A 22,736-nucleotide genomic window follows, 5' to 3' on the forward strand; every position below is an offset into this window, starting at 1 on the left:
GGCACCAGAACTTGAGTGAAGGATTCCAGAAACCCACTGAAAGGAAACCAGAGACTATGTCTCCTTAACCTGGATCTTATATAACTCTGGCTGAAGTTGTTTACAGAGACTTTCTGATGACAACAGGAATTACCACTGGAGTCCTAAGACACCATAGAATTCTTGTTACCTTTCAGTTGGTATCACCCTGCCTCCCACCCCAACCCCAAAGTCATCATGAATAGCTAAAAAATTCCTCCTCTCCTTCCTTCCTTTCTCCTTCCAAACCACAAATACCAAAAGGAAATATCCACTCACTTTAGTTACAGCTCACAGTATTACTCTGAGTTCAGACTATTTGGATGGGTTGCCCTCAGAGTAGGCTACAGACACTTAGATCATGGATTCCTTGAAGTCTCAGAGTACTGAAGTCACTCTAATGGATCTAGAGTGATACCGAAGTCTAGTGTCTCCAATGTTGTCTTCTCTGGTTCCAGATAAAATTGAGGATGAGCTGGAGATGACCATGGTGTGTCATCGGCCTGAGGGACTGGAGCAGCTTGAGGCACAGACCAACTTCTCCAAGAGGGAGCTGCAGGTCCTGTACAGAGGCTTTAAAAATGTAAGAACCTAAAAATCCCAGGACATCCTCAAGTAGACACTTCTAGGAGATTCTACTATTGAAGATCTCCTCCTATGCATGGGGTAGAAGTGAGTCTGGGTTCCTGAAGGCCATGCAGTGGGAGTCTAAGTTCTAGCAAGTCTGAGCAAGCTAGGAAGGTTTCTAGTTTCAGCCCAAAGTATGGTCTCTCCTAGAAGAATTCATTATTAGTTCAACCTAATTCATCCCCAAGCTTGGCCATAGGTAATAGACTTTGGGAAGGTGGAGGCACAGCAATTATATTCCTCTAGCCTCAGATATTTCCTCCACCACTTGTTGTATGACCCGGATTCTATTATTAGAATTTCATTCCTATAGATCTTGAAAGCTTCTTGGTTTTCAAAAATCCCTTCTTAAAAATCAGGAATATTAAGTTAACATTAATTTCAGTTAGCATCTAACACCGTAGCCCTAGATAACAGAATTAGCTTATTATATATTAGGGAAAGAGGGAGGGTAGTGCAATTTTTTCAGGAGGGAAGATGGAAATACAAAGGGAAGGGGTGGAGAAAGAAAAGGAGCAAAGATAAATTTTACCAACACTGCAGTTACTTCCAGTTGATTCCAATCCCCTGATTCCAATCAGTCTTCGATCTACTTCCATATTGTTGGTTTTAGTAACACTAAAACCTGACAGTTCCTTAGTATGGTTTTACTGTCTGATTTCATCACTGGAAGATTCATTCATCTTATTTACTTTTTTACTCACCCTGTCACATAGAAATCAGTAATGGTCATTATCTAATGCAATGTCACAAATGTAATAAATGCTGGTGACACCAAGCACAATTCCTGCCTACCCAGGGATTGGCATGAAAAGCCAACCTGATAGTGGGAATCAGCGATGTCCCAATCCACATGGAATCTGCCCAGCCTATCATCTGTGCAATGAGTATTCAGGTAGCACACAGAGACTCTCTCTCTTCTCCCAAACAGGAGTGCCCCAGTGGAGTGGTTAATGAAGAAACATTCAAACAGATATACTCCCAGTTTTTCCCCCATGGAGGTAAGTTGAGCTGAGTGGAAGGAGGCAGGAGGAAGTAATTTTTTGCAGGATTAAAAGATTCTACCCCAAACCGTCATGTGCCATTATCCAACCATTCTCCCCATTAGATGGAATACTCTCCAAGGATAGTGCCTTGTGGTACCAAGTATATATGGTACTCTCCAAATACCATACCATACCATACTCTTTCCTCATCAAAAACATGGGGTTAAATTCAAAGTGGAAAACTCATCGAGGAAGGAAAAAAAAATCTTCCCAAAGCAATTTCCCCAAACCATCATATGCCATATTCAACCATCATCCCATCTAGAAAGAATTACTCTCCAAGTATGGTACATTGTAGTGTCCAGTACATATGGTACCCTCTAAGTACCATACCCAAACCCTCTTGATTCTGTCTCTTTCCTCACCAAATACATGGGGTTATATTCACACTGAAAGGCCTATAGAGAAGAGGAAAAGCACTCCCCAAAGCAAATTCCTCTGTTATTCTGTCTTCCTTGATCTCTTAATAAAGATGCCCCTTCTTGTTTTGCAGATGCTAGCATGTATGCTCATTATCTCTTCAATGCCTTTGATACCACTCAAACGGGTTCTGTGAAATTTGAGGTATGGTCATTAACTAGAATTATAGAATTTTACCACTGAAAGGAACTTAACATATAGAGCAATCCCCCTCATTTTAAACAGAAGGAAACTGAGGCCCTATAAAGTGAAATGACTTGCCCAAAGTTATACAGCTACTTAGTGAGAGTGCTGGGACTAGAACTCTCTTGACTGATAAGACATGAATGCTCAGGCTGCCCCATCACCTTTTCCTCAAATTCCCTCTAGAGGATAATTGAACTAATGAAACTCTTATACCAAATTCAGTCAAAAGCATCTTATTGAAATCACAATAGTCACTTTTGCTACATACATGTAGAAATCCACCAGAAACTTGATGTAATAGAAAGAATGTGGGACTTGAAGGTAGAAGATCTCATTTTAACTCCTCATTCTATCATTTATTAGTTGTATGATCTTTAGCAAATCATTTTGCTCCTCTGAACCTCAGTTTCACAAATTTTTAGAGTTAAAAGGGATTTCCAAGCCCTTCTAATTCAGCCCATTCCCAACCAAGAATGCTCTCAAGAATTACCCCAGTCAGTTGTCAGCTAGCCTTCATTTGGAGACCTAAAGGTGAGGGGAAAATATACTCAGAGCGGCCTATTACATTTTTAAGTAATTCAGTATTTCCTTTCATTGAGCCTAAATTTGCCTGTCTTCCTCTTCTTCCCATTACTCCTATTTATCTCTTCTGTGGTTAAAGATACATCTAATCTCTCTCCCACAAAATAGCTCTTCAATTATCAAGACAGTTATCACATCTACCCCTAAATCTTCTTTTCTTCATCAGAGGAGATTCCAATGAGCAGTATCAAGACCTGGGACCAAGTCCTTTATCTGACACTATCTGTGTATAGTTCAGCAAAATCACTTCCCTTCCCTGGGCTCTCATCTAAAAACTGACATGTTGGACTACATGACCTCTAAGGATCCTTCCCATTTTCAATCTATGATCCTATGATCCTATGAACACGTAAAATGGATCTCACAATATGTAACTTGAATAGCTTACAGAATTATTACAAGTGAGATGACACTGTAGACGCTTTGTGAACTGTAAAAGTAAAAGTAAGTGGTCATTATATTTATTCTTATTATTTAGGTAGGTCTTCCCCCTCAAAGAGGACACAAGCAATGATACCTTCCCTATAACTCAGAAAGTAAGGATCCTAGTAAACTGAGTTGTTCTGATCCATGAATGACTGAATGGATGAATAAGTATTTATTAAGCAATTACTATGCACAAAGCACCATGCTAAGTAATGAGAATACAAATAGAAAACAGAGACAGAGATCCAAGGTCAAGAGGGCTGCCACAATGATGAGGTTCCCCCAAGAATCATTTGGTCATTAGTTCGTTCTTTCATTCAGCAGGCACTGAATGTAATGTACTCAGTAATGTGCATGTCACTATGCTTTCCTGGTTTTAAGCGCTGCTTCTCTGGTGATGACCCTTGTGGCTCCCACTCCTTAACAGGATTTTGTAACTGCTCTGTCGATTTTGCTGAGAGGAACCGTCCATGAGAAACTGAGGTGGACATTCAATTTGTATGACATCAATAAGGATGGCTATATAAATAAGGAGGTAAGCATGGTGGGACCCAGGGGCAGGAACTTCAATTGGTAGAAGGTCTGCTACTAAAGATTAATCTTTTATAAACCCCTAATTAAAAGTAAAACAACTGGAGCTATGAGGGTAGAGCTGCCCTAAACAGGGCCCACAGGAAAAGGGCATATCTATTTGGAGAGAGGACAATGGGTTCTTGGAAAATCTGCAAAATTTGTCTTTGTACCTCTCACTCCCCCACTCCACTCCCTTTTCTAACAGCTCTCTCCTTTCTCTCCCCAACCCTCTCTCCAATGATAATAACCTGATCTCTGACAAGGATCTTATAAACCCATTTACAGTTTAGTGTAATCAACTAAAGGTTGCCCTCCCAGCAGGATATATAATAGAGAGATAAGGATCTGCCTCACATTCAGAGAGAGGGGATATAATGAAAAAAAAAAAAAAACCAACCCTGAACTTGGAATCAGAGGACCTAGATTCAAATACCACCTCTGCTATTTACAATGTTTGTGATTCTGGGCAATTTATTTTACAATTAACAATCTGGCCTCATTTTCTCTGGGCAAGTAGGTGGCATAGTGGATAGAGCCCAGGTATATTAGGAAGACTCATCTTCCTGAGTTCAGATCTAACCTCAGAAAGTTACTGGATATATAACCTGTGACAAGTCACTTCACCTTGTTTGCCTCAGTTTCCTCATTTGTAAATTGAGCCATAAAAGGAAAGGGCAAACTACTCCAGTATCTTTACCAAGAAAACCTCAAATGGAATCACAGTTGAACATGACTGAAAAAAACTGAACAATGAATAATCCCTTACATGTGTAAAGTGATTCCAAGTTTTATATTTTTTTCCATACAAAATGACCTCTCATCCTCACAACATACATGTGAAGCAGGTGGTAGGGTATGATAAAAGGTATTTGAAGTCAGAATATAGAGGTTCAAATCTAAGTTCTACCACTTAGTTCCTTTATAACACTGGCATCTTCACCTCTCTGGGTCTTACATTCATCTTTAAAATGAGAGGGCTGGACTAGATGGCCTCCATGATTCCTTCCTACAACACTATGATCCTATGGACATTTCAGCTTTTAATTAAGGTTCATCATTTTACAGAGAAGGAGACTAAAACTCATGGGAATGTGGAATCAATCACTTGCCCAAGTTTGCATAGCTAGTAAGTGACAAAAATGGGGCACCAACCTGACTTCTAACTTGAAGTCCAAAGTTCTTTTCTGTTATATCATCAATAAATGGAAGGATCTGTCTTCTGCTTAAACCAAGGTCAAGAATAAATCAGTCTCTGGGCTTTTACCTATTTCAGCTTCTATTTAAGGGTCAGGCAATGGAGGGGGACCTGAGAGGATAAGAAAAGGAGTGTGCTGTGGTTTTCTATGAAGCCTAATCCTGCTCATGTTAGAGATTCTCTAGAAAAGAAATCACAATGTCCTATTTTAAATTCCACCCTAGAATTCTTAAAATGGTGCATAATTATCCTGTTATTAAATCAGCTGCTGATGGGCCTGGTGCCTTTCCTCTACTACTCATGACAAAGGAAAATAAAGCCATTATTCATGAATGCTCAAGCAGAAGCATTTCCCTTTTTCTGCTATATCTGCCCATCTTCCTCTTTTTCTCAGTACTCATCCAACAAAGATTAGTCCAACAAAGAGGACCAGCTCTCACAATAGCAGAATTGCCAAGCCCAGAGAGAAAGTGAGATAACAGACATGCATAGAGTGAAAATTCCATTGTCATAGGCTCATTTCTAAATCAAAATGATTGAAAATATGCTTTAATACTCCAAAGCTCAACTGGAAAAAAGGTAGGGTGATTAGAAAAAAAAACAAAAAACTACCATTCTGTCTGGAGGCTGAATTTTCTATTGTACTAAAGAACAGGTCTGACTTCCTTGGCCTTATGAGTTCCCTAAGAGATATTTTGAACTATGGAAAACACACTAGACTGAAGCTCTAGGTACCCAGCTTCCAGGTCTGGTTCTTATAAAGACACATCATATTACCTTCAACCACCCCTTAATCTACCTACCTTTTCCTTCAAAATAGGAAGAAATCCCCTTATTCTCTACATCTTTTCTCCAGAAGGTGAAATGAATAATATATCTCTTGGTGAAAAGCTAGATGAGTTGTCCTACCAAAAAAAGGAAACTAGACCTTCTTATCTGAGTGTCATGCCTGAGGTGAACATGAGCTGAAATTTTTATGCTAGAGTACATTTATTATATATTGTTTGGCCAACCTTAGACAAGTAATTTCTCATCTCTGGACCTCAATTTTCTCATCTGTAAAATGAGAGGTTTGAACTATATGGCCTCAAAGGTGCTTATAGATCTAAATTATACATGAAATTGTGTCATTGATTCTAAGTTAATTTGCTAATTAAGAATTACTTATTGCCAGGAAGCCAATCCCCCTCATTTTATGAGTAAGGAAACTGAGACTGAGGGAGGGAACTTGCCTAAAGTCACATAGTAGCAAAGCCAGGATTTGAATCCAAGTCCTCTGACTCCAAAATCCAATGCTGTTTCTACAAGCTCCAAATTAATAAAGGCATACACATATTAGGAAATACTCAGATGAGGTAAAAGGAATTTGTTGAAAGACTAGGGGGGTATTTTGTTTGGACAATAGAGGACAGAATCAGTAAATCTAAAAACTGAGAGGAACCTCAAGGGTCCTACCTGACCTAGAGCCACTTAAGATCCCTAACTAGTTGGTCATATAGCTTCCAATTGAAGATTTTTCGTAAGGAAGCATTCACTTCTGGTCAAGCCCTTTTATTCCATTTTGATACAACTCTAATTGTTAGGAAGTGTTCTCTATCAGCATCAGACCTATTTTCCTCTTAGCAACTAATAATAGTAGTAGCTAGCATTTATATAATGCCTACTATATGCCAAGCACTGTGCTAAAATGCTTTCAAATATTATCTCTTGGGGCAATGAGGTAGCACAATTGAAAGAACATGAAAGATTCAAATCTGGCCTCAGACACTTCCTAGCTATATGACCCTGAGCAAGTCATTATTTAACCCCCATTGCCTAGTCTTGCTGAACTTTTGTTTTAGAATTGATACAAAGACAGAAGGTAAAAGTTAAAAAAAATACTATCTCATTTAATTCTCATAACAAGATAGGTTCAATTATTCTCCTCATTTTACAGTTAAGGAAACTGAGGCAAACAGAGGTTAAGTAACTTGCCAGAGGTCACATAGCTAATAAATATCTTAAAGCCAGTTAGTTCTTCCTTACTCCAGACTCAGGAATTTATCTCCTATACCACACATTACTTCTATTTCTGTCATTAGGGTCAAGTAAATAAAAAAGCCTAATCCTCCTCCACATTAAGACGACATATATGACTACATATCCCCTCTCATATCCCCTCTCAGTCTTCTCTTTTCCAAGCTAAACATCCCCTGGTCCTTCAACCAAACCTCATGTCACATTTCCCAGTCTTCTGATGATCCTAGTTCTTCTCTTTCAGACATTCCATCTTATCTAAATCTTTCCTAAAGCAGGGTACCTAGAATTGAAGATTGTACTCCAGAAGAGATCTGATCCAAAGAAAAAATAATAGATATGTTTCAGTGGTCAGGGAACTGGTTCTAGAGTCAGAAGACCAGGATTCAACTCATGCCTAATGCTTACTTAATACCAATGTGATCTTGGGCAATATTACAGCTTTCCTGGTCTACACTTTCCCCATCTGCAAAATCAAAAAATTGGACTAAATGACATCTGAGGTGCCTTCCAGCTCTAGCTCTGTGTTCTTTTAGTCCTCTCTTCTTCTGTATACTTCAGTTCTCTCAAGAATAATGATGACTTTTTGAGTTACCAGGTACCCCTGACCCATAGCAGCTTTAGATTGGAAGAATTTTGCACAGACTGTTGTCTAGACATGTCTTTCCTTCCCCTCCCCCCCTCATCTTATCTTTGGGAAGCTGATTCTCTTTTAATCCAAGTATAGAACTTTTCAATTATGCCTTTTAAATTTCATTTTATTCACTTTGGCCCATTGGTCTAGCCTTTTTAAATATTCAAATGATATTCTATCATCCCAGTTGTTAACTTATCCTTCCAGTCTTTGTATCATCAAAACATTTGGCAGGAAAATCATCTATACCTTTAATATATCACTAAGGAAGTTTTGGACAGTGCAAGACTGAGGATAGGATTGAAATGTTCCACTAAGGACTTCTTTCCAAGATGATTTAAATTCATTAATGACTACTCTTTGACTCCACTTATTAAATTAGTTTGAAATTGACCCAATTGTTCTGCTGTGTAGTCAATATCTTCTCTCATCCATAAATATAATGTATGAGACTTTGTAAAATGCTTTATTGAAATTTTTATTGGCCACATCCATCTTACCTATTAGTCTAGTTGCTCTACCAAAAAAAAAAAATGAAATATGAGCTCTGCCATGACCTCTTTATGAAACTATGCTGGCTTTAACCATTAGATTGTGAGCTCCTTGAGGATAGGCACAGCCTTTTGCCTTTTTGTTGCCCTAGTGTTTAAACATAGTGCTTGACAGATAGCAAATGTTCAATAAATGTTTGTTTGTGTGATCAATGTATCTTTTTCTATGTCCCTACATAACAATTCTTTAATAATGTATCCTAGGATTTTACCATAATAGAAGTTAAACACATTAGTCTCTAGTCTACAGAATATACCCTTTTTCTTTTTTAAAAAATTGGAACAATATTCACTCCTTTTTAGACTGCAACACTTCCATATTCCCCTAAAAGCTTTCAAAGAATATTGGTAGTGTCTCGGGGATCACATCTTTTGATTATTTCAGAACCTCAGTATATAGTTTGTCCTGGCAACTTCATTGAGGATAACTGCATGCTAACTGTCTCTTTTCTTATCTTGGGTTTCCATGCCCAAGCTAAACATTATTTTTCCTCCACTTATTCCTGGCCCAAATGTCATTCCCCTTGGACAAGAGAGAAAAAAATGAGAGTTGAGTAGTTCAGCCTTCTCACTGTAATCTATTGCCATCATCTGATCCACCTGGAGCAATAGCTTCATCATTCTTAGAATTCAGCTTCAGCTTTGATTTGCTGTGAGTTTAAGCATTCCTGACACAATTCTTATGGGACCATACTCTTTTTTATTCACCTCAATAACTTAATCCCGTTTTCACTTTCTATACCTGTCTTTTTAAGACCTGATATTGGTGATGAAATCCTTCTGCACCTACACAGGCAGACCTCTCTTCCCTTTGTACCAGAATGATCTCCACTCATTTTGTCAGAATTGCAGAGTTCTCATCCTTTTTTGGACTGACTTACCTTTCAATATATTTGCCTACCAAATCTTCTTTATTCTTTCTCAAAAAATTTAGACATCTCTTCTCCAAATCCGGAGCTTCTGTCAAGCTGCGTGCCTTTAATCTCTTCTGTGATGGAATGGTGGCTTGCTCTCAATGGTTTAGCATAGTACTTGAAATATAGCAGATACTCAATGAATGTTTATTGTTTGAGTGATCAAAGTTTCTTTTTCTATGTGCCTACGTACCAATTCTTATTTAATCTATTAAAATTGTTATTTCTATTTCTGAAACTTTTAATTTTAAACATAATCCTTAAAAATAGACAAATGAAGAGTCTTTCTTTCATTGGCCTGGATATAATCAAACTTTCTAGATTTCTTCAAGATGGAACATATGGGATCATAAGCTAAATTAAGTTGTATCTCTACCCAGAGATGGATCTGGGAAAGCCAGGGATATACTACTCTGGATTCATGAGAAATTATAATATCATTCCAAAGGTTTACAGTGCTTCAGCAGTTTATAAAGCACATTTTTATCCATTATCTTATTCCAGCCTCACAAGTTCAGTAGGATAAGTGGGACAGATATTATTTCTGATATTTCAAGAGTAAGAAACAGCTTCAGAGAGATTAAATGACTTGTCCAAGATCATATAGCAAGTAAGTGGCAGACCCAGAACTAGATTTCTAGACCTATGTGCCAGACTTCTTCTTTAAATGTAAGAGCTTAAACTAAGTCATGAATTGAAAGTCAGAACAGACATTTATAGTATTAATTTCAAAATAAATCCCCAAGAGACTAAAACCCCAAATTTTCCTTACTGAACAGTGAACCAAGATCTCATTTGGTTTAAGAAATTTTCCCATTTAAACTTTAAAATAATATTTAAATAATTGAGATGCTGACACAATTGAGTATGCTTGAAAAAAGATTGCTTGGGTGGGTAGGGTGACACTAACAGTGATGGCAACCAATCAATCATCCTATCAAGAATTTATGGAGCCCCTAGTAGGACAACCCACATAAATAAAATCTTCCATTCCACCTCTCCTCTATGTCTACCAAGATTTGGATGTTGGGAGTGGGAAAAGGCTGCCAGAGATGAAACTGCCTCAACTGGGGTATGAATTAGAGAAGGGAGTAGATAGACATAGTAATTCAGCATACAATATGAATGTTAAAAAAAAAAAACTTCAGAGAGATAGATTAATGTAGATGAAGAAGATGTGTAGATTAAATTATTTTAGGGGCACAAGGAAAATTGCTTGACTCAAAATATCTTCTTCCCTACACCCACCCCATCTTCATTTCTGAAAGCCATAATTAGAAATTTATTTCTTTGCATTAAAATCTTGTGTTTCTAAGATTCTGGCTGCTAGTGTGAATATACCTTTGGGAGGGATAACATGCTAAATTGGTAACAACTTTCTGAGAATTCAGTTGATCTGCTTGCCCTATATTGCAGCAAAAGAAAAATGGAAGAAGAGAAGAGGGAATGGAAGAATTGAAGGATAGAAAAAAAAAAGTGTGGTATAAGAAAGAAATAATGATACTGAAGAAAGGAAGTAAGAAAAAAAAAGCCAACTTGTCCTATTTCATGATTGTGCCCATGGATGACTATCAACTAATCAAAGTCAGAGCTCAGCTTTAGAAAAGCATCTAGAAAAGTCAAAACAATTCAGTGAGAAAAAGAAGGAAGTTTTCAACCTTCAAAAAAGAGTACATTTTTCCCCTGAAATATTTCTCTTTATTGAATTTCATCCAGAACTACAACATGTTTTTTTTTACTTGTTGTAACTATTAAATGTCTTAACTTTTTTTCTGATCTTAGTTCTTTTTTTCTTAAGACATATGCAATCCATTATAATGTTTCAATTGTTGAACCTTGCAAAATGGATATTAATATGTAGCTTTTAATAGGATATGTCCTTAGACTATAGCAAATGGGGTGATCACATTAGCCCCTTTTGGGGATGAGGGAACCTAGTGTTGCTGGTATTTAACAAGTAACAAAGGGAATTAGTTGATGGGAGGGGAGATGATTCCAGTAACTGTTGGTAAAAAAATAAAATACTCAAGTTCATATACCTATAATCAACCTGGAAAACATACTTCCTTTCAGGTTCTCCCCACAACTTCCCTGGAACTAAACTGATGAAACCTCCCTCTCCATGTCTGCATCTGCTAGGTCCTAAACTCCCTAGCGTCAGCCCTTATTATTTCTGAATATTTTAGGTAAAAACCTAGAAACTTGGTTCAAACCAGTAATATAACCTGTGTGTTTTCTTTTTTTAAAAACCCTCAGGGGCAGCTGGGTAGCTCAGTAAATTGAAAGCCAGGCCTAGAGACAGGAGGTCCTAGGTTCAAATCTGACCTCAGACACTTCCTAGCTGTGTGACCCTGGGAAAGTCACTTAATCCCCATTGCCTAGCCCTTACCACTCTTCTGCCTTGGAACCAATACATAGTATTGATTCCAAGATGGAAGGTAAGGGTTTAAAAAAATAATAATAATAAATAAAAATAAAAAAATAAAAACCCTTAACTTCTATCTTAGAATTAAATATTAAGTATACAAAGAAAAGCAGTAGAGGCTAGGTAATCATGGTTAAGTAACTTGCCCAGGGTGATACAACTAGTAAGTATTTGAGGTCATATTTGAACCCAGATCATCCTGACTCTGGGCCTGCCACTCTATCCACTGTGCTGCCCTGCCTCATACAATTTCTAAAAGGAATAAAACAAAACAAAAATTAGAATCTTAAAATATTCTCCAAACTTAACTGCTATTTTTGTCAGTTCAAGTCTACCACACCAGAATGACATTTTCCTATTTTTCCAGACATTCCAAGGGGACTCCTTCCCATTGAGTCTAGGAGGCAAATAGGAAAAGAAAGGTTCTCAGGGATGCTTTTTCCAGTCAAAAAGGGTGAGAGCACTGATCTCCAGAAGGAAAGCTTCTCTTTGCCTGTTTCTTGTGGCAAAACAAACAGAAAGCCACAGTCCATATTAAAGGAGATGAAACAGTGTGCCCTGTTCAGATTTACCATCTCAATTACCATGTTGTGTGTTTATGTGTTCCTGCTCCAGGAGATGATAGATATTGTCAAGGCCATTTATGACATGATGGGAAAATACACTTACCCAGTGCTCAAAGACGACACTCCAAGACAACATGTAGATGTGTTTTTCCAGGTAAGCCCACATTCCTAGTACCCTTAATAGAAGCTAGGCAGAGACAATGATAGTTTCCAATTGCTCCTTTTTGTAATCAATGAACAAGTGTATATTGAATGCCTACTGTGCTATACTCTTGAACTAAATAAACATAGGAGGATCACAAAGAGAAGTGTGAAAAGCAGTCTCTGCCTTTGTGTATCTCACTGCAGAAGCATTGGATGGTTTTACCATACTGCAAATATTTCCAAAATGGTTCCGGTGATATATGATATATCTTTTCCAAGGATCAACCTTGCTACATATCAATTGCTCAATCCTGGTAGACTGGCTGAATGATGCACAGTCCTTTGTTAATAGCAATTCATGAAACAAAGAAAAAACAAGAAAAAATACAAAGAAAAAAAACAAAGAAAATTTCACCTTTCCCGGATGACCTTCAATTATATTTGCAGTGACAGTGACTTAGTATTAGAAAAGGTAGAAGAGATAGCTAAGAAACAAGTTTTAGTCCAGTTTCAAACTGTTGGTAATTTAAATATGGGGTCTTTGTCTAATAACTAGTGAGTTAAATGCACTAGTAACAAAACTTAGTCATATACATAGTCTGTATAAGGTGATCAGAGAGGACTAACACTTCAGGTGTGAAGACTTGCTGAGCCCTTTTCAGGGCTGCTCATCCACCTTTGGTGTCCACCTTCTGTCCAAGTATCACTGGTGAATCCAAGAAGCTGTAGCATGTGTGTGACCACCGTCTAGTACAAACCATCTCAGCAAATGGGCAAACCAGGTTGAGGGTAACTGATAGGTCTCAAACCCATTGGTGAGTTAGAAGAGATACCTACCCCATGCAGAATAAGTGGATGAGAACAACTCATTCCAGTGGCCATGAAGGCAGCTGAAGCAGACACTATGTAGCATTTTAGACCTTGGTCAGATATCTAAGACACCATTGTCATCCACTGCATCTGGCCATCACCAGTCATCCTGTTGCCCTGCCACTAGTCTTAGATAACTCTGTAAGAGAAAGTTGATTTTGTGCAACTCTGCCTCACTTATATCCAATTCATGCACAAGTCAAGACATCACACCATGGGATCATTAGTCCTCTTTTAAAATGAAGAATCAACAACAAAAATCTGACCATTAAATGAAATCAAAATGCCAAAGGAAGTTGTTGCTAAGTTAAAGAATATAGCTTACTGGTTCCCCTTGGAGAAGCAAATAAAGGAACTGACTTTATTTTTCATCTGAAGACAATAAGAAACCTTGCTTCATAGGACATCTGATCATGTCATATAGAAATGCTCAGGATAAGAGTTTGAATGAAGACAACAACAAAAAATAAATGCAGGTTAAATGCCAACATCTATTGCAGAGAATGAAGATGAAGACTAACTTTATGAAGAACATAGTAGGACCTTCAAATTAAATACTTGCTTTTAATGAAAAGATGAGCAGAGGGAAGGATGGTAAAATATATTAGAAAGTAAGATTAAGAAACAAGAGGGGCCAAATGGTTGTAGATTATACCAGATCCTCATGTCTACATTCCACAAATATATTCTTTGAGAAAATGGTTGGGGTAGAGATGATGTAACAAATCACAAAAATGAATTAGCTATATCTTAGTGGACAGTAAACAATTGGAACCAATACAGAAGTTATTTCTAGATGTCTGTCTACAGTCAGATAATTGACTTATCAGAAGACATATCAAAATCAATGACAAATTGTGAGGGAGAAACAAATAAAAGAACAGGCATCAGTGGGATCTTCAGGAAATGTAATCCATGTAAATCAATTGTTACAAAGAGGTGACCAGGTTCTATGTACTGTGTAGGGTAAGATTTCAACCAAGTTCTCCTGACCCCATTTATTGTGTCATACTTTCTTTTAGGAAGCACAGAAAAAATATTAGATATGTAATATCAAGGGTTCTGGCAGCTAAATTTAGGAATTTTTTGATAGACAATTTGGTAGTCAAATGTCTTTATATTCACAGTTAACCAAAAATTAAATTAATTACTTAGGAAATATCAGATAATGGTATAGAAGAATTTTTACAAAGCTAAAAGATATGAGGATAAGTTGGGACCCTGTTACATTCATCAATGGGGGAAATGATGAGGACCCAGACTAGGATGGTAGCAGAAGAATCAGCAAAGGGTTGAATTCTAGACATTTCAAAAGAAAAAAAAAACAGAACTTTGCAGTTATAGCAAAGAGAAAATAGCTCAGCTATAGCTAAGGAAAAAAAACAACGAAGTCAGGGAATTTTTGTCATAAGATAGAGATGACCTACTCATGTTTGAAGGTGGAGGGGAAAGGGCCCATGAAGTGAGGAAAAGATTGAAAATACTGAAGGGAGAGGGGCACATATTAGATTTTCAATAAATATTGTTGATAGATTAGATTGATAGTTGTGGATAATAGGTCCTGGAAAGAGGTGAGAAAGGATAGAATCTAGAGAGCAGCACTTCCTCTGAGACTAAAGGGGAAATTGAGAGAATAGAGGTGAGGACAGAGATATATTGAGGTGAAGATGAGTGTATATAAGAGAGATAGCCTCAATCTTTTCTGTAAAAAAGGTTAGGTCATCCACTTAGAGTAGAGCTGAGAGACACAAACTTTTTTATCTTCATTTTTTAACAAAAAGAGATTTACTTAGCCATAGCAGGAAAAACAGTCAATAAGGAGAGCCATTGAGAACAGTTCAAGTTAATTGAGCTGAGAGAATATCCCTTGCCTGAGTTACCCATCATGTATCTGAGTGTCTGAGAGCTTTTCTTCATGGTTACTTTGTACTCTAGCAAGGAGGAAGTGAAGCCAGTAGTTGGTGTCTTTGGTTGCCCTAAGCTAATCAATTCTCCTTTTTTTTATTACATAGAACATATTTCCATATTATTCATTTTTAAGTGAATAATTTTATAAAACCCCAAACCCAAAGCATATACCCAAATAAACAAGTGAAAAATCATATGCTTTCAACCGCATTCATACTCCAACAGTTCTTTCTCTAGAGGTAGAATTCTTTTTCACAACTCCCTCAGAATTGTCCTGGGTCATTGTATTGCTGTTAGTAGCAAAGTCTATCACATTTGATTGTTCCACAATATTACTGTTACTGTGAGAGGCACAGATTTTTAAGAAAAAGAGTTTAAGAAAGCTGAGGATTTTAAGAATCTGGTCTAGAACAGCCTCTATGAGGGAAGATAATTAGTTGGAGTTGGATAATATGATTTTATAGATTCCAATTTTTGTGCCTTCCTCCAGCAGTACAATAGCTATAAGATGTGCAATGTCCCTTTGTGAGGAGTTGCTTGTTTACAGCAGTCTGGCCTGTGGGAAGCTAACACATTACTCCAGAGTTTGTTATATGTGCATGTGTGTGTGTGTGTGTGTGTGTGTGTGTTTGAAGCAAGGGCATATGTGGGTGGTGTGTTTTGTGACTTTCTTCCTGTTGTGTCTTTCAGAAAATGGACAAGAACAAAGATGGTGTCGTGACTTTAGATGAATTTCTTGAATCCTGTCAGGAGGTGAGGGGAATTTTCATTCATGATGCTTGTGGAGTGTCTGGGGTTTCTTTGGGCTTCAGTAGGAAGGGAGAAGGGAAGCTGCCTTCTGTGTTTATCCTGCCAAACAGTGGCACATTGAATAGAATATGCATATAAAGAGATGTAAGTGCACTGAGTGGGCAATTTGGTGCTATACCTGTTATGAGTCATTCAATCTCAGCCCAGCTGAAAACAAACAAACAAACAAAAAACCTCCCCCCTAAAAAGAACAAAAGCTCCCCCATAGCCAAATCTGCCTAAACCAGTAGCCCCTAGATTGGTTACAGATAAAATGAACTCCTGATAATCATCCACTACTCCTTTGAATAGATTCAGGAATTTTTTCAGACTTTATTTACGAAGAATAATGATTGGCCAATGTGGTTCCCAGTTAGAATAGTCACTAGTCAGTCAATACACATTTATTAAGTGCTTATTGCCAGGCACTTTGCCAAGTGCAGGGTATATAAAAAATGCAAAACTACCCATTGAAGTGACTTTTAAATATATTTAGTAGGGCATAACAGTTTCAGAGCACCAACTTTTAATGCCTCACTGCATGTTTTATTATTTATGTCTAGGTTTCCTTGGAAGACTAGACCTGATACCCCTTTTCTTGAAAGATTTGTTTATGTTCTGGGTCCCACCTTATCCATTTGTTCCTATGGGAAGAGGGCTCTTTCTGAGTATATTAACTGAATTTGGGATCTGTTGACAGAAGTCCTAGAGATTTCTCCAAAAAAACAATCTCAGAATCCTCATAATCCAGCCAGACCTCACTGCCCACCCTCTCCTTTGACACATCTCCTCCAATCCCTATCCCACTCTATGGCACAGCTTCTTTATAAAAGACAGACATGACAGTCTTGCCCTTTTTGTCTCACAGAGAAAGCCAGGAAGCTTATAAAAAGAAGATGTGAAGCTGGTTGGAGCTGTCCCAAAGGATATGCCACCAGTTCCTCATGTGGTGATTCTTCATTAACTCTCTTATCTTCTCCTTGCCTCCCTGTGCAGGATGACAACATCATGAGGTCCCTTCAGCTCTTTGAAAATGTTATGTAAATCAGTAAGCAAATCATCTGGACGTCAGAGACTTTGTTCCAAGAAAAGAAAAAAAAAACCCTCAAGAAACCGAGCAGTCCCCAGTTCAGATTCTACACACCAACTAAGCAGAGAAGCTTTTAAAGAAGAACTTTGGGAGCATTTTCCACTGGATAATTCCAATAGATGCCCACCACCTGCCTCGGTCTCAGAATGCTAAGAACCCTGCCTCTTCTTTCTTCTTTATCTCAAGAGATAGTGACAGGATTTTATTTCATTTCAAAAGCATGTGAATCTCTTCAGGCCGCTGCCACCATGGACAGATCCCTCCGCCCAAAGCTTTATTGCTAGTGCACAATAATCTGTGTGTGCTCCCACATCCCCCAACTCAGACTCACACATTCAATGATGCCAGAAGCACTGAGTGGTGAGGTTGCTCTGCTATTTGCCTGCTGTGAGTGGAAACTACTCAGCTCATCCTTCAATGCCCTCCTGTACCAACATGCCCTTTCATTTAAACTAAAAAACAAAAACTTGTGCAGTAAGGCCAAACCAGGGCTATCTTCAGAAAACCAGCATCATGTTGATTCCCTTTCCAGGACTTTGGGGGTGGGTCTGGTGGATTAAGAATGACAAATTCTCATGACCCAAATTCCCTTGATGTTTCCAGACACAAGGGCTATTTACACTGTTCTCTGCCTAACATCCGCAATGGTAAGTCAGTCCTCCACCTTTCCTGGGAGGGAAGATGAGGGGACAGACTGGACTATGGTATGACCTATGGCACACACTAGTAGTGCTCTCTGTAGCTGCATTTCCTCCTACCCCAGAGCCCAGCACTGCATGCCCCACCTAGCTGCCCTTGCCCAAGGTCATCCTTGTAATTTTATACCATGTTCTAATCAATAAACATGACTGTTTCCTATGCTATTAATCTTTATTTTCTTCATGATTTGCTTGGTTGGGGGAGTTGGGAGAGGCAAAAGTCTGGTCAGCAGTCAAAGCACATATCTTTGTCACCCAGAGCTAATCACTGTTTCTGTACTTCACAATAAACAAGAATAATAGATTGCACAGCATTATAAATAATTCTACCTCTAAAGAACTGGTATAATTCCAATCAGGCAATCACTATGTATTTAATAAGCACCTACTACATGCCAGGCATTCTGTTAGGCATGGAAGAAACAAAGACAAAAGTGAGTAGTCCCTGCCCTCTAGGAACTTATACCCTGATTGGGGAAATAACACATGTGTAAATGAGTATATTATGGGTGCATACATGGATACAAATATATAGACATATATAGATATCAATTTCAGTGTACATTTTGTGTATTAACTTCTGCTTCCTGTCTCCGAAAATCTTCAAGGTCCTGGAGGATAGAAACTTTGTTTACCTCTTTTTAATCTCTTGCACCTAGCAGAGTATGTTACATATGAAAGAAGGAACTCTTGTTTTCATAGACCAAACTAGTTCAGTTAAAAGAAAGACCAGGTGTGGAGGAAAGATAACAGGCTAGTTTTGAACACGTTCAAAAGAAGCCACTCTATTCTGAATGGAGTTATAGCAGAATCACAAATGCTAGACTTATAGCTACAAATGCTAAAGCTAGAAGGGACATCTAATCCAACATTCTGATTCTCTAATAGAGGAACTAAATCCCTTAAGGAAGAAGTGACTTGTCCAAGGACACACAGCTAATTTGTGACAGAATTCCAGCCCAGTTGACAAGATCAAGTTCTGCTCTAAAGCTTCATAATGTTGTGGAGAAAACAACGGGTTCTCCATGTCCACACCAACAGAGTTCTAGTAGGCTTTTTGTTGCTGTTCAATCATTTCAGTCATATCTAACTCTTCATGATCCCATTTTGAGGGTTTCTTGGCAAAAATACTGATGTGGTTTGCCATTGCCTAATCCAGCTCATTTTACACAAGAGGAACTGAGGCAAGCAGAGTCAAGTAACTTTCCCAGGGTCCCAAAGCTAGTAAGTGTCTGAGGCTAGATTTCAACTCATGAAGATGAGACTTCCTGATTTCCACTCTGCCACCTAGCTGCCCCTAGCAGGTTTCTACCAAACTATAAAGGCTTCTTTGTGCCTCCAAAGACAGATTTTGTCAATTGTCTTGAGTCTCAAAGAAGAGAGACACCACAAGAGGTTAGGCACACACTAGTGGTTGAATTCTTTGGCTATGGCAACCCTGAAACAAAGATTTTAAATGGGGGTAACCTGGTGGCTCTGTGGATAGAGAACCAGGTCCTGGGTTCAAATTTGACCTCAGACATGTCCTACGTATGTGATCCTAGGCAAGTCATTTCACCACCCATTGCCTAGCCCTTATCACTCTTCTGCCTTAGAATCAATAGTATTGATTCTACTTCTGCAAGGATGGTGACAAAGTAATAGGCAAAGGAGCAGAGTATTGATTTTTAGACTCCCAATGGTTATTTCCTGCTAGAGCCTCATCCAGTGACTGATTTGACCTCAGCGGAAGAACTAGACTATATTGATTTTGACATTATCTCTAGAAATGAAAATAAAAGATATAAGGAAATTGTAGCTTAATGGAAAAATGACTTGCAAGTTCTCTTTGGAAAGGAGTCAGGGAGTTTGCCTTATCTCAAATTCCAATAAATCAAGAAATACATAATTCATTTTGCCTTGTTTATACTATGAAAACAATTATAATTTATTCACCAACACTTAAGATCCTCAAAATTAAAATAGTACATACCTACTTTAATTCTCAATAATTCCAATGCAAAAAATAGACATGTGGGAGAATTAGGGACTGGGACTGGGACTTCACTGGTACTGGGAACTCTTGGGTGAGGAAATTCCCATTAGTATTCCATTCCGGCATCTTTTCTACAAATGACATATCTCAAAGAATTGCCCAGAGCACTGAAAAGCTGTGTGATTTGGCTAGATTTACACAGCCAATATGAGTCAAAGGTAAGACTTGAATCCAAGTATTCCCAACTCCAGGGTCAGCTCTCTCTCCACATAGTCTCTTATAGGGGACATGGAGGACATTATAGAACATATCTACAAAAATAAAATTGATTATTCCTGAGACAGGAAATAACTGAATACTGACATGGAAGTTGCCATCAGTTCAACTGTATATAGTCAGACCATTGACTTGTTAGAAAAAAAATCAAAATAATGAGAAAAAATTAGGAAATACATCTTATATGAAAATACTGTCAGTTAAAGTTGTTTAAACAAATCATTGACATTAAAAATTGAAAATTAATAAAAGAATATTAATCAGCACAAACTCTCCTTGTTTCCCAAGAAGGTTTACTCATGTAAATTGTTACAACATGAAGATCAAGAGAGCCTAGATACCATCTCAGTTAGCAAATATAATCTCCTTGCCAAATGGAGAAATATGGAATTCAAGGTTGAACCACTCTATATGGAGGAAATATAATATAGAGGTGGGAAACCTAACTTGTAAGTTTAAATAGTTTAAACAATCCAATAAAATGAAAAAGAATGACATATTGAATGAGAAAACTTGTCCTCTGTAATCTGTTGCTTACAAGAAACCTACCTAAAAGGGAAAGGTATATAATAAATACAAACAAAATTTATTATGTTTCAGGTAAATCAAAGGCAGGAGTGGCAATCGTGCTATCTAGCAAGGTAAAAACAAAAAATTTCTGATATAGAAAGAGGTAAACAAGAAAACTACTTCATGCTGACAGGAATGATAGACAAACCAATATATGTATTAAATTTATATGGTTCCATTGCCTCAGCATCTAAGTTCATAAAGGAAAAACTAATGGAATCACAAGAAGGCAAAGTATGTAATGAAATAATAGCAGGAGACTTTAACGATTTTCTTTACATTTTGGACAAATCTAACAGAAAGGTAAAAAAGAAAATATGGAATTTAAAAAATTGCTTGAGAACATAGAGCTAAAAGATTTAACAATGTTTCTTAAATGGGATTGCTAAAGAATATAAGTATTTCCCAGCACTGAATGTACCTATTACAAAAACTGGCCACATTTTAGGACACCAAGATATTGCAAACAGCTATAAAAAGGAAGAAGTATTAAATGCATTTTCCAGGCTATACTACAATAAAAATAGATTAAGTTCATGAAGCAGAAACAAAAGACACAGATGTAAATGACATCTTAAAATAAAACTCTAAATAATGAATGGCTTAAAAAACAAATCATATACAATTTAAGCCTTATGTGAATTCATAATTACATGAAAGAAAATGATAGAAAGGAAGGAAACTAGCATTTATTAAATATCTGCTATGTGCTAAGTTCTTTGTTAATCACTTTACAAATATTGTCTCATTCAAGTCTCACAACAATCTTATGAAGTGGGTTCTGTTATGATACCCATTTTATTTTATTTATTTATTTTAGTAATTTAGAATATTTTCCCATGGTTGCATGATTCATGTTCTTTCCCTCCTCTTCTCCCTTCCCCCTCCCATAGTCAACAAGCAATTTCCTCAAGTTTTACATGTATCATTGATCAAGACCTATTTCCATATTATTAATGTTTGCAATAGAGTGATCATTTAGATTATACATCCCCAGTCATATCCCCAGTGAACCATGTGACCAAGCAAATGTTTTTCTTCTGTGTTTCTACTCCCACAGTTCTTCCTCTAGATGTGGATAGTGTTCTTTCTCATAAGGCCCTCAAAATTGTCCTAGATCATTGCATTGCTGCTAGTAGAGAAGTCCATTACTTTCAATTATGCCACAGTGTATCAGTCTCTGTGTACAACATTCTCCTGGTTCTGCTCCTCTCACTCTGCATCAATTCCTGGAGGTCATTCCAGTTCACATGAAATTCCTCCAGTTCGTTATTTCTTTTAGTGCAGTAGTATTCCACCACCAACATATAACACAATTTGTTCAGCCATTCCCCAATAAAAGGGCAGCCCCTTATTTTCCAGTTTTTTGCCACCACAAAGAGCGTGACTATAAATGTTTTTGAATAGGGCTTTTTCCTTTTTATTTCTTTGAAGTACAAACCCAACAATGTTATGGCCAGATGATCCCAATTTTATAGCTGAGGAAACTGAGGCAGATAAAAATCAAGTGGTTTGTCTTGGGTCACCAAGTTAGTAAATGTCTGAGGCCAGATTTAAAGTTAGGTCTTCCCAACTCCAGAACCAGAACACTATCTATCCTCTGCATCTATGTGGTATTAGGAAGTCCTGAATTCAAATATGGCTTCAGACATTTATTAGCTATGTGCCCCTGGGTAAGTTAATTAATTTCTGTCTGCCTTAGTAACCTCAACTATAAAATGGAGATAGTAGTATTGTGAGGATCAAATAAGATAAAATTATATATAGCAGGTGCTTGTTTTCTTCCCATCCCCTTAGAAATTTCTAGAATTAATCTAAAGCAGTCCTCAGGAGAAAAATATATACCTAAAAATACATGTTTACAAAATAGGAAAGGTGAGGTTTAAAGAACAACGAATAAGCATTGTTTAAAATTAGAAAGCCAACAAATGAGCAAACCTACAATAAGAACAAAGGAAGATATACTGAAAATCAGAAGAGAAATGGATAAACTAGAAACCAAAAAAGGCTATTAAACTGATAATAAAAAGTCTAAAAGTTAGTTCTTTTTAAAAATGAATGAACTTATAACCAATCTGATTGAAAAGAAAGTGGAAAATCAAGTTATCAAATTAATAAATGAACAAGGTAATAGCACAATGAAACCAGAAGAAATATAAAGAATCATCATGGTCTCCCATGCATACTTATATCCTAGCCAAACTGAGAATACAAAAAAAAGAAGTATCTTCAACAGG

At 37.4% G+C, this 22,736-nt stretch overlaps 1 protein-coding gene across 5 annotated transcripts in view; it reads left to right on the forward strand.

Annotated features, from left to right (window-relative positions):
* The window catches only part of KCNIP1 (potassium voltage-gated channel interacting protein 1), a 598,407-nt gene extending 580,560 nt beyond the window's left edge, over positions 1-17,847 (forward strand). For all 5 annotated transcript variants that reach the window (XM_007473996.3, XM_007473995.3, XM_007473997.3 and 2 more), the window contains 7 exons: positions 477-601; positions 1,577-1,646; positions 2,185-2,255; positions 3,733-3,840; positions 12,229-12,333; positions 15,792-15,854; positions 16,887-17,847. In XM_007473996.3, the coding sequence (XP_007474058.1) occupies positions 477-601; positions 1,577-1,646; positions 2,185-2,255; positions 3,733-3,840; positions 12,229-12,333; positions 15,792-15,854; positions 16,887-16,934 (590 nt within the window). In that variant the 3' untranslated portion in view covers positions 16,935-17,847. The remainder of the gene's footprint in view (positions 1-476; positions 602-1,576; positions 1,647-2,184; positions 2,256-3,732; positions 3,841-12,228; positions 12,334-15,791; positions 15,855-16,886) is intronic.
* The last annotated feature ends 4,889 nt before the right edge of the window (positions 17,848-22,736 follow it).

This window comes from Monodelphis domestica, chromosome 1, assembly GCF_027887165.1.
Source record: "Monodelphis domestica isolate mMonDom1 chromosome 1, mMonDom1.pri, whole genome shotgun sequence".
Taxonomy (NCBI): Eukaryota; Metazoa; Chordata; class Mammalia; order Didelphimorphia; family Didelphidae; genus Monodelphis; species Monodelphis domestica.